The sequence below is a fragment of the Pogoniulus pusillus genome, chromosome 15, assembly GCF_015220805.1.
Source record: "Pogoniulus pusillus isolate bPogPus1 chromosome 15, bPogPus1.pri, whole genome shotgun sequence".
Classification (NCBI taxonomy): domain Eukaryota; kingdom Metazoa; phylum Chordata; class Aves; order Piciformes; family Lybiidae; genus Pogoniulus; species Pogoniulus pusillus.
Window position 1 is genome coordinate 110278 of NC_087278.1, and position 12257 is coordinate 122534.

Here is a 12257-nt window from a genome sequence, read left to right on the forward strand (position 1 = left end):
GATTTAGCCCCACCAAATAACGGGAAAAATTAAGGGAGAGGAAGATAGGTGCAGCACTCTGTTTACGTTGGTATTTCGTCACAACTTCACGTGTTGTGGTGTACTGTCTTGACTAATGTTAACACAGTTGAAAGTTGCCTTTACTTTGTTCCCCTGCTTCTGCTGAGAAGCACCCCTTGACTCATGGGCAGTGCTTCAGATAGTCTAAACTCATGTACAGTGTGGCTTTGTACACTGCTGTGTGAGGTCCTAATGGCTTTAAACACTTGGTGATCTGAGAGACTGGCTGTGTGCAGCAGCATGGTGAGAAGCTGCCCTTGCAGCCAGTGGATTCAGTGGGAAATGACTGGGTAGCTCCCACAGGTGGTCCCATCAGTGTTGATCCTGTCACCTGAACACAAAGGGGTGTGCTTGACCTCCAGGGCTGTCATTGTTGTTCTGACTTCTCTGTGATTTATCTCAGCCCCCAGTGAGCTACTGTGCAACTGTGGTACTGTATTGTGCAACTCAATTACTACAGTACAACAATTACTTGGAGGCATAAACCAGCTGCTACTTGTGTTCAGGGGAGAAGTGGCACAAATCAAAGTTCTGTCACACGTGTACACAGAATTTCTTTGTCATGTGTGTGCTGCAGCATATGAAAACCTGAAATGCAGTCATGTTGGATCTGCCAGGCACTGACAGTGGACAAAAACTGTCCGCAGTCCAGCTGAAGAACAAAACCTTTTGAAGTTTGCCAAAGCTTTGATGATACAGTGGCTTGAACACTGGCTTAATAATTTCAGTCAGTACTGTGCTGGTTTGAGGCTAATGGGAATATTATAATGAGGTAAATTAGATCCTTGGCTGTGAGAAGAAAATAATAGTGACACCTATTTGTTCTGCTGAGAGACATAAGCAGTCAAAATGTAAGGTAAGGCACTCCTCCCTCACGTTTCCCTTCTTTGGTGTGTGTCTGATTGCATCTTGCCTTGACTGCTTTGCACAAAACCTGTGTAACCCAATCTAATCTTTCCCTCCTTCGACATCTCACCTCAGATCTCTGCAGATTTATCACGTGAGCTATACGGAGTTTGATCTGGTTGTTTCTGAGATTGGAGTGGGGAGGAAAGGAGGGGGATTGGTTGGGATCCCTCCTTGGCAGTCTGTCTATTCGGGAGGGATTTTGAATTTCTGTTTTACTTTTAACTTGTATATAGTTGTAAATATCTGTATATGTTATATATGTATGCTTGTATATTTGTGCACACTATAAAACATAGCTTCCACTCCTTAACTTCCAGTGGGCTGACAGTCTGGCTAATCTAGTGGGGGCAAACTCCCAAACCATGACAAGTATTTAAGTAAGTACCACATGTGATGGTCTTCTATAATAAATCCTGCCTTTATCAGAAAAGTCATGTCTGGCACACTTGGGCTACCTATGCAAACAAGCAGGCAAGTAATCTTACAATATGCAGTGCTGTGGTCTGATAGAAGCTGCAGGTGCCCAGCACCTTTTGTAGCTGAGCCCGTAGCTCAGTCTTACACACCTCAAGCAGGTTGTTTGCAAGTTACAAAGGTCATGAATTGCTGGTTGTTTAATGCACCCACCCAGCAGACTTCAGCAACAAACCAACAGCTGCCCTTCAGCTTGGGATAAAAAGTGGAATTTGAAGTTTTTGTGTGTCAGAGGAAGTGTTTGAAGAGCTCTTCTGTTGCAGTCTACAGAGCAGGCTGTGCAGTGTGCACCTTAGCTCTCACTGCAGTACCATAACAGCACTTTCACAGTAAACAAGATGCTGCTGTACTACTCAGTGGCCATGCTGGGGGAGCAGAGACTGGTGCCATCGTATGGACATCTCGAGGATTGGAGGGTTGGAAGGCTGCCCTACAGACAAAGCAATGCTTCAGTCAGGTTTCTGGCCTTGTTGTGAGGAGCTTTGTGAAAAGCCAGAGGTCTCCACAGCTGAAGCACAGAGCAAATGCTCCTGGGATGATGTTTCAGGTCTGTCATGCCACTGTCCTGCCACGTGATGATTGATCTTTTTGTACTGTCATCCCCTTGAAAGTCCTCAGTGGGCTTGCAGGTTCTCCATCCCAATGAGGACTATCAAGGAGATAACAGCACAGAAAGATGAATCATTGGGGACAACATGCAAGTGTAGAGCCAAGCTAACTACAGGGCTTTAAATGCCCTTTCTGCTGCCAGATACTAGTGTGCCTTTCTAACATTTTCCTGAGGCCTTTCTCTAGGGCTCATTTCAGTGGATGAGTCTCTATTGATTTTGGTGAATTTTGGAGCCATGGGGTAATGGCTGTGAAAAATCTGAAAGCTGCAGAGAAATAAACTGTTTCTGATTCAGAGTCATTGGGCTCTTAATGGAAGATGACAAGAATTTTACACCTACCATCGATGTGCAGAGTGCAACAGAAGGGACTTCAACAGTATTTAAACAAAAGAGGGTCTGAAACATCTAGGCCATTATTCAGTGCAGCAATAGAAATGTTCATTTCCAAAGGAAAGTACAGAGGTTTTTTTCTTGGCTGTGCTTAGTAGCTGCAAAATAGAGTGCCTAGGTTATGACACGGGGAGCTGTGTGTTGTGGCGTGTGCCTGCCCTTGCACACTGGTGTCACGTCCATGTTCCAGTGGGTGTAACCGCTTTTGTTTTTCCTAGGTTAGTGGATGATCGGTGTGTCGTTCAGCCGGAGGCAGGCGACCTTGCTAACCCTCCAAAGAAGTTCAGAGGTCAGTAAGTGAGGATAATATGTTTTTCTTCATGGCTGATGGATGCATGCTCTAACTCCTGAGGCACTTGGCCTTGCCAGACACTTAACTTCCCAGATGTGAACACATCGCCAAGGTTACAAGCTGGAATGCCAGTGACGTTTTGAGAACCTAATACCAGGTCAGCAAAGGCACAGAGGTGGATGGAAAACGTGGGGAAAGGGACTAATTTGCAGTACAAGAGTTGGTTGCTGTGACCACATCCCTTGCTGTGACCAGCTCTTTGCTCCAGCCCTGCTCTTACTGTAAGTGAGAAACAAGCTTGTGAAGGTTCAGAACTACTTGAGCTGCTGGTTTATGTTTTCAGAGATAAAATAATGTTTTCAGGATTACTCCCAGATATGTTTTGTCAACTTCTTGTTTTGCTGTTGCTTGAAAAAATGTATCTGATTTTTCTCGACTTTCTTAGACAGGGCCTTGTAGGTTTGGATAATTCTGCTGGTTTGCTTCTTGGAAAAAACAACAGTACAGTGACAACATGCAGTTTCTACTACCCAAATGCCAAAAAACACTCCTGTGGCATCAGAACTTCTGTGTGTTTAGATGTAGGGTAGGAAATAAAACCTCTCAGTCTTGTCTGAACTTGCTTTAAGCCATTGGCTCTAGTTGTACCAAAGCAGAGTCTTGCTGACTTCATCCAGATCTCTTTTATCTGGGTATTTTATGTCCAGTGTTTATTATACCATAGTATACATAGGCTATGGTTGCAAAAAAAAGATGTATTTAAAATCCTAAGAGATTGGAGGTCTGTTTTCTCAGTGTATTCAAGATTTTTTTTTCTCTGCTGTGTGTTCAGGAAGCACCAGCAGTCAGTTTCAGTTCCAGCTGTGAGCATTCATCGTGTTGGCAATGGCAAATGAGAAAGTGAGGATGTACACTTAGAAACCAACAGGAGTAAATTTCAGTCACTGGCATGATGTCACGGAGTAACTGCGGCAGTGGTGGAGATAGCATCAGGTTCTCCAGTGTGGCTTTCATGCTGCCTGTGATTTCAGCTTCTCACTGCCTGCGAATACATCTTTAATTTGCAACTTTCAGGTGGAGATTCTTTGGACAGCATTTCTGTCACTTCATCACCCTAGTTGTGTTCCCAAAGTAGGAGCATATCCATGTTTCTAGGTGAGGTGGGGGTCGTCAGAAAAGATTTGCATGTGATGGTGTAATTGCAGAATGCATCCAGATGCCTACAGTCAAGGAGCTGAACAGAGGTTAGAAAGACAATCTTGATTTTCACATTGTCTCACATCTGAGGATTTTATAACTTGACTACAGCAGAGTTCTTTTATTGCAGTTCTTTCCTAACTTGCAAAGTCAAAAAGAAAAAGAGTTGATGGTGTTGAGATGTAAAAAATAAACCAGAACAGCTGAATAGGTGATTTCGAGACCATCAAAAAGGTCTGGGCGCTCTGATCCAGGTTGTGGTATTGTTGACCCCTCAGTGCTAACAGCATGGCACTGTTGTATGGAGAGAAGGTGGCAGAAGGGGACAAGGCACAGACAAGATGTAGAGCTGTTGTCTGCTACTGAGGGACTGCAAGGACTGTGCTCCTGATTCCCATCCCAGTTTCTGCAGGGGAATGTTTTCTGTTAGTCATGGACAGTTTTGGCTCTGCTTCCTAGTGCAGCTTCTCTCTCTTGTTTGCATAACACATCCCTTTTTCTGTAGGTGCCTCTGCTCCTTCTACGCTTCTTGGGGATCCCCTCTTTAACCTTTCTGTCCCTGACACAAAATTTCTTACTAGATACTTTGTGGTAGCATGCAAATATAGACAACTACAGCATCTGTAGGAGGAGCTAAAATAGTGAAAAGGTGAGTTTTGTCACTTTAGGTGATGCAAACCAGCATGCTATAGCATTGTGGCTGTGTTGATCAGTGCTACATCCAGTAGCATTTTCCTGCTGTGTATCATCAAGTGGTATGCAGGAGAACAGCTGCAGCAAACATAAAGGCATAATTTGGTGCTTTTCTCCTTCAATTTACAAGCCACATTCTATGTGTGGGAACAGCAGGGGGTTTGCTGAGAGCACAACAAAAACTGCTTTCTAATTGGGATTTTGTGCCTGGTGCCAGAGGTGTCTGTATTCTGGGAGCAACAAAAAGCACATCTCTGGCACATTTTCTTAAATTTCTTAGCTCTGCTCAAGAGCACTGAGGCAAAAGAGCTGCTAAATCTTGTTCTTACAATGAAGAAACTTAAGCAAAACCTGTATTGCCCCCCTTGTCCTGCCCAAGAATCTTCTGGGAAATAGGATTCCGTTAAAATGTCTGAGTTAATAAAATAAACAAAAACTGCTTTAAGTAGGTTCTTGACATAAAAAAGAAGACTTAGGCATGAGTGATTAACTGAATGATTAGATAAAAGCACCTCAATACAGCATCTAAATACAGCATCTCACAGCAGGAAGAGTAGAGCCTCATTAGTAACAGGAGCTGCTCTCTGCATGGTTTGCAGTTTTGCTGTCACTGATGGCTGAACTGGTGTTGGTTTGAGGTTAGAGCATGACCTGAGAGACAAACAAGCATGAGAAAGGCATGTTTCTAACACGATGTTTAGATTCCAAGGGCTGACTGTGAACTCTCACATCAGACGTTTGCTCTTTTTCCCAGCAGCAGTCCAGAAGGACTGTGTTCTCTTCACTGCTTGTATCCCTCCTACAGCCTTCACTCAGATCAGATTTAGGTAGCGAGGTGCTGGCCTGAACTGAAAGCCTGCGTAAGGAGACGTCTCAAAACAGTAGTTTCAGTTTGGTGTTTACCTTTTTTGGTGGTTGTGGGTTTTTTGAGTGGGTGGGAGCTATTCTAGTTATTTCAGGACATCCTACAAAATGGAGTACTGTTAAACTAAGGAAGGCTGTGGTTGTATTCCATTTCATGCCAAAGAAGCTGTGGCCAGAGCAGCCCTGTGCTCGTCCACAGGTAAATCCAGAGCGGTAGCAGGCCAGATGAGGTCCCACCTGTTTCTTGCAAGCTGCTGAAAGCTTCCCAAAACCAGTGTTTATGTTTTGCAGCTGAACTGAGGGGATGATCAAGACAGGTGTTTCTTGTGCTGCTTCTGACTGGAGCTGGAAAGAGCTGCAGCACTCGTGTTTGGGGGGAACACTTGCCCTGCTGCAGGGCCATGCCATAGGCATTGGGCAGGACAGCGTGTGCCAGAGCAGCCATCAGGAGCAGCAGAACTGCAATTTGCCTTAGTCTGGGACCTTTAACACAGTTCAGCCTGATGCTGTTACTTGCAGTGGGGAACCCTTTCAGCTTCCAGGATAGAAAATGGCACAAAGAAGACCTGCTTGTTGATCAAATTCAGCAGCTCTGGAAAAGGAACACGACTCTTTTCCACTTTAAATATTGAATGATCCAAGTTCCTAAACAGATTTAAGCTTCCTGCACTTAATACCCCTTTTGTTGAGGCATCTGAAGTGAAAATCATGTTTGAGTTCCTAGATGTCTTCCTCTCACCTTTCGATCTTAGCATGTTCTGAACTTTTTCTGACCTTATTCTTTCCTCCTCCCTCCCTTCCATTTTGTTCCTGTGCACTCTCTTCTTTCACTCTCTTCTTTTTCTCAGTCATTTTCCTTTTATTTCTTGCCGCCTTCTACATGATTTGGGTTTGTCCTTGTGTTTTCTTCTTCTCTCTCTCTCAGTTCTGTAATTTCTTTCATTTACTTTGACTCCTGGTAGCTTTTTCTGTTGTTCTTAGCACTCCTCATTGCCCTACTGCTTGCTCACTCACATTCCTCCATTTCCATTCTTACTTAGCTCTTTTACCTTTCTGTATTTTCTCAAAGCATTTAGATTTTTACAACTGTGATTTTTAACAACCCTGTCACTTCCACTTACTCATTTGCCAGCCTGCTGGTTTAAGTAAAGCTATGTGATAATTTCATCATTTCTGTGAATTAGGGTGAGAGGAAATGGCTTGGGATGGCTTCGTGTTGCACCAGGGGAGGTTTATGTTGGACACAAGAAGATACTTCTTGATTTGAAAGGGTTCTCAAAACCTGGCACAGGCTGCCAAGGAGATGGTTGAATTCCCATCCCTGAAGGTGTTTCCAAGAGGCAAAGATGTGGTGCTGAGGCACATGGGTTAGCTCCAGCCTTGGTACAGTTAGAGAATGGTTGGACTGGGTGGTCTTAAAGGTCTTTTCTAACTGAAACAATTCTGTATCATGGAAATCTTCCATGATGAGTTAAGAACCATGACTAACTGAGAGGGTCTGAAGAGATTAGATGAGATGTTCTGGCTCGTGAGTGGGTCACTAGAGTGACTTCCTGGGGGGCCGAGCTTTTCATCTGCTGTGTGTGCTGAGAAGTTGCTTTATAATCTTATGCCTCAGTTTCTCTTTTGTCCTGTTTAATTAAACTACATCTTTTCTAGGGGTAGGTGTTGCTTTTTCCCCTCCTGGATATTTCGGACCACAAAGCTTGACTTTGTGTAGTTGCTACTCTAATCAAAGTCAGTGGGATGAAATCAGCAAAATATAATGAAATGACGTAACTATAATCACTGAATCACAGAATGGTGAGGCTTGGAAGGCGTGCCCGGAGATTACCCAGACCAATCCCTCTGCTAAAGCAGGTTCACCTAAATCAGCTTGCCCAGGATCACAATGTCTAGATGGATTTTGAAAGTTTCCAGAGAAGGGAACTCCACAACCTCTGGTCAGCCTGCTCCAGGGCTCCAGAATCCTCACCGGAAGAAAATTTCTCCTTAAGTTCAAGTGAAACCTCCTGTGTTCTAGTTTGTGCCCATTACCCCTTGTTCTGTCGCTGACCACCATTGAAAAAAGAGCCCAGCCCCAGCTTCTTGACTTCCACCCTTTAGGTACTGATCAGTATTAGCAAGATCCCCTCTCCGTCTTCTCCAGGTTACACAGCCCCAGGTCTCTGAATCTTTCCTCACAAGGTCAGTGTTCCAGTCTCCTTGGTATCTTAGTGGCTCTCTGCTGGACTTTCTCCAATACTTCCTTGTCCTTCTTGCACTGGGGATCCCAGAATGGGATGCAGTATTCCAGATGAGACCTGACCAGGGCAGGATAGAAGGTCAGGAGAACCCCTCTCCCAAAAGGCAGTTGTGTTTATAGCAGGCTCATGGATTGGGACTCTTATGAGGCTTGCAGAGGCTGTACAAAGTTGATGTGTTGGTTAGTGAAAGCTTCACGTTCAGCTGGGATGTTCTGCCACGCTCTCTATTGGTGCCATTGCCTGCAGGCTGTTGGATGACTGTGTTTGGGTACTGGGTGTCCAGGCACAATGGCAAGTGAGGGAAGTGCCTCTCAGAGTACCTCTGTTGCTGTTATGCAGACTGCCTGTTCAAGGTGTGCCCTATGAACCGTTACTCAGCCCAGAAGCAGTATTGGAAGGCCAAGCAAGCCAAACAAGGAAACCACACAGAAGCAGCCCTGCTGAAGAAACTTCAGGTAAAAGACATCTCTATTTGCAATCTTACCTCAATCTGCAGGCTGTAGAGCTACAATAGACTAAGAAAGAATAATATCAAGTGCCTCGGGAACCACCATGATGGGTGTCACTATGCCAGCTTTATGTTCTCCCTAGCTCTCCTACCTTCTGACTAGCATTTGTTGGTCCTGGTTTATGTCTGTCTGTGTGCTGGGGGCAGTGCTTTTACTATAAGCAAAATATGGTTTTCAGAAATGTTGCCACTTAAAAATGGAGTTGTTAATATCAGGACTGGCTCATAGTTTAACTCATGGTATTATTTTAGCAGTCCTTTCCAGGAGTTAGGTAGAGGTGTGGACAAAGAGATGTTTTCTATAGCTTTTGCCTGGAGATTCCTCATATTTACAGTTGTCTTTGCTTTTGGTGTGGGTGGTTCTTCTCTGAATTGTTGGGCAGACTTCTGTTTGCATCCAATACAGTGTGGATGGAGCAATTCCTTCTTGTCTGGAAAAGAGCTAGCTTGATGTTATAACTGAATGCATAAGGCTAGGTGAAAGCTAGGTCCTGTCAAAGCTGGTTGGTAGTTTCATGTGCAGTGGAGGGGCTGCCAGTGCTTCCAGAAGGGAAGGGCCATGGGATGTGGGCACAGCAGCTGGAGCCAGGGGCTGACAGTTTGTTCTGTGGCTGTGTTTGATGCAGACTGTTGTGCTCAGCTTTGATTGCATGTGGCCTGCCAGAGTTCTTTTGGTATGGGTCAAAGTCAGCGTGTCCCTTCACGGGTGAAAACACAACAAGTGGGAGGAATGGTGACAGAGCGAAACTGGACACAGGCCCTTGCTTTTCTACTTGCAGGATTATAGAATGCACTTGGGTGGAAGGGACCCTTTAAGGGTCATCGGGTCCAACCCCATGCAGCAGAACAGAGTGGCAGGATGAAGGCTGAAATAAAGCACTCAGAGTTGCTCTTTGTGCATCTGAGGTGAGATCCATAAGTTGTGACGAGGTAATTAAAGACCAGAGTCATCGGGGAGGTGATGTGAGTTCAGAAAAGGATACTGCAGCAGGATTTGGGTGCTAATGCTTTCAGTGAAATAATAATTGGAGTTTGGAAGAAGCATTTTATCTGTTGTGCTATTCCTTTTTTGCACTTTCTGTTGCAGTAGCTGAAGACAGGTGCTGATTTTACAGAGTTTAAAGCAATAAATGCTTCTCTTGCAGCATGCAGCAGAACTGGAACAGAAGCAGAATGAAAGTGAGAACAGGAAGCTGCTGGGTGAGATTGTCAAATACAGCAATGTCATACAGGTAAGGCCACTGGGATCCACCTGCCTTCCCTCGGGGATGCAAAGGGAGCAGCTGTTCCATCTCAGGGTGCAGTGAAAATGAAACCAGCCACCATAATTTGGGCTGGCAAGGGTCAGGTAAACAGGATGTGGTGAAGTTTACAGTGCTCTGGTTTTCTGTCTGTTTTAAAGCCTGCCAGAAATGCTGCATGTCCATCTTTAGATAATATGTCAGAATGTAAATTCCATGTGTAATTTTGGCTAAATAAAGAAATAAGACAGCAGCTATGTCGTGAAGTGCAGGACGCCCTTCCTGTGCTGGAGAGATTCAGAGACAGTTCGTGGACCCTCCCCTGCCCATGTAGCACATGCTGTAAAATTTATCACTGCCACCTTTCCCTCGAGCTGAGGCACAGCTCCTGTGCTACTCAGCTTCAGTGTGTCTGAGAGCTCTCCTCCAGGTTTGTTTTGTATTTATGAGCATTATCAAAGATCCCCCTGCACCTCCTCTCTGGACTGAAGGGAGACAAAGCAGCAGCCGCACTGATGGCTGGAAATGCTGCTGTGTTCGCAGCTGCTGCACATCAAGAGCAACAAGTACCTGACAGTCAACAAGAGGCTGCCAGCTCTGCTGGAGAAGAACGCTATGAGGGTGTCTCTGGATGCTGCAGGGAATGAGGGATCCTGGTTCTACATCCAGCCCTTCTGGAAGCTGAGGAGTGAAGGTGACAATGTAAGTGGAGATACTGAGTGTGTAAGTGGCAGAAGTGGGGAAGTTTCTAGAATTCACGGGATGTCTCTCCTGCAGGGATAAATCATGATATTTAGGGAAGAAAATAGTCTTTTAAACAGTGCTTGGCACTGGAAGTTTTATGTATAACTAGAAAGTGTTACTAAATTGTATGGTCTGGACTCTGGAATGTTGCCACATCTGTGTCACGTTTGCATCTCCAGGAAGTTTGCAGGTGGCACTAAGCTGAGGAAGAGTTGATATGCTGGAGAGCAGGAAGGCTGGGACATGGCCAGGCTGGATCCATGGACCAAGGCCAGTGGGATGAGATTCAACAAGGCCAAGTGCTGGCTCCTGCACTTTAGTCACAACAACCCCATGAATGCTCCAGTTTGGGGCCAATGGCTGGAACCTGCCCAGCAGAGAAAGCCCTGGGGGTGTTGGATGACAGCAGCTGAAGGTGGGTCAGGGTGTGCCCAGGTGGCCAAGAAGGCCAACAGCATCCTGGCCTGGATCAGCACTGGCGTGGCCAGCAGGAGCAGGTCAGAGATTGTCCTACTGGACTCAGCACTGGTGAAGGCCACAGGTTGAGTGCTGGGTTCAGTTTTGTCCCCTCATTCCAGGAAGGACACTGAGGTGCTGGAGCAGGTCCAGAGAAGGGCAACAAAGCTGGGGAAGAGTCTGGAGAACAGGGCTGGGGAGGAGCAGCTGAGGGAGCTGGGGGTATTTAGCCTGGAGGAGTCTGAGGGGAGACTTTCTGGCCCTCTTCAAGTCCCTGAAAGGAGGTTGGAGCCAGGTGGTGCTTGGTCTCTTCTAACAAGTGACAGGAGGAGGAGAAATGACCAGCGGAGGGGAGGTTTAGGCTTAACATCAGAAGAACTTTTTTGACTGAGAGTTCTGAAAGCCTGGCACAGGCTGCCCAGGAAGATGGCTGAATCCCCATCCGTGGAGGTCTTTCAGCAAGGCAGAGATGTGGTGCTGAGGGCCAGGGGTTAGCCCCAGCCTTGGCAGAGTTAGAGAATGGTTGAACCAGATGGTCTGAAAGGGCTTTTCTAACCTAAACGATTCTGTGATTCACCTGAGCCTTTGCTAACTTGTAGGGGGTCTTTGCTAAATCCACCTGTTGTGTGCAGATTTACAGAGGAGGCAGTAACTCATGGTTTAAGCTGGAGTAACAGTTTTGTTGAAAGTGGTTCTGTGAAAATATTCTGGCAAGGCTCTTTGTTAAAATATTGCTGGTTGTTTTTGAAAACATTGCAGGCACACTTGTTTTCAAGAGGCCAGCAGAGAATGTATCTAGGAGATACATCCCATTTCTTTACATCTGTGCCCCGCTCAACGTGAGAACGGTCCCTGTGCTTGGAACTGGGTTGAGCAGTTTGGGGAGTCTTTTCTGGATAGGTTTCATCAGAATTCTGTTGTGTGCTAGGAGAGGGAATGTGTAAGGGAAGCTCCTTGCTGAGGCTGTAAGTTTTGTGCCGTGATATCAAAACTCTGTTCAGCTGGCTGTGATTTGGTTAAGTGCCCACTGTGGAAAATTCAGATCAGCCTCTAGGAAGGCCATGCGATGAACTGGTGTGGATTTGGACATGTTGAGCCTCTCTGCCCTGTGAAGCAAGCAGCCAAAGATCCTCCTCAGCAGTGCAGACAGGAGCGGCTCTTCTCTCGTGTGTTTTCTCTCTTTCACTTTGTGGTTACCCAGATCCTGGGATGCACTCCAGGAGAAATGTAGTTGGTTGAAGCTCCTTTAGCCACTCCCTTGTGGGGAGAGCAGGGTCTGCATTCCCTGGTCAGGAATCCTGAGGACAGTCTTTTCCTGCTCCATGCAGCCACCTGAAGCCTGCTGTGGAGAAAAGCAGCAAACCTGTGTAGCCCTCTGGGCCACCTGTGCATGGCTTCTCAGCAGGGGAAAGTAAGTGTCATGAATCAAATGTGAACCTGGTCGTCCTCTTTGGAGAGAGAATAGAAAGGGGCTTACTGCCTTTAGATTTGGGCTTAATTTCTTAGAATAACATTAGATCAGCAGCTTCTTAATGTTTCATGCCCTCATGCTTAGGAAGTAGGTGCACGTCC

General features: G+C 45.8%; 1 protein-coding gene across 1 annotated transcript in view; it reads left to right on the top strand.

Annotated features, from left to right (window-relative positions):
* The window catches only part of ITPR2 (inositol 1,4,5-trisphosphate receptor type 2), a 204644-nt gene that overhangs the window by 22804 nt on the left and 169583 nt on the right, over window positions 1-12257 (top strand). The window contains 4 exon segments of the mRNA XM_064154862.1: window positions 2663-2733; window positions 8076-8191; window positions 9390-9476; window positions 10029-10187. Coding sequence (XP_064010932.1) covers window positions 2663-2733; window positions 8076-8191; window positions 9390-9476; window positions 10029-10187 — 433 coding nt within the window.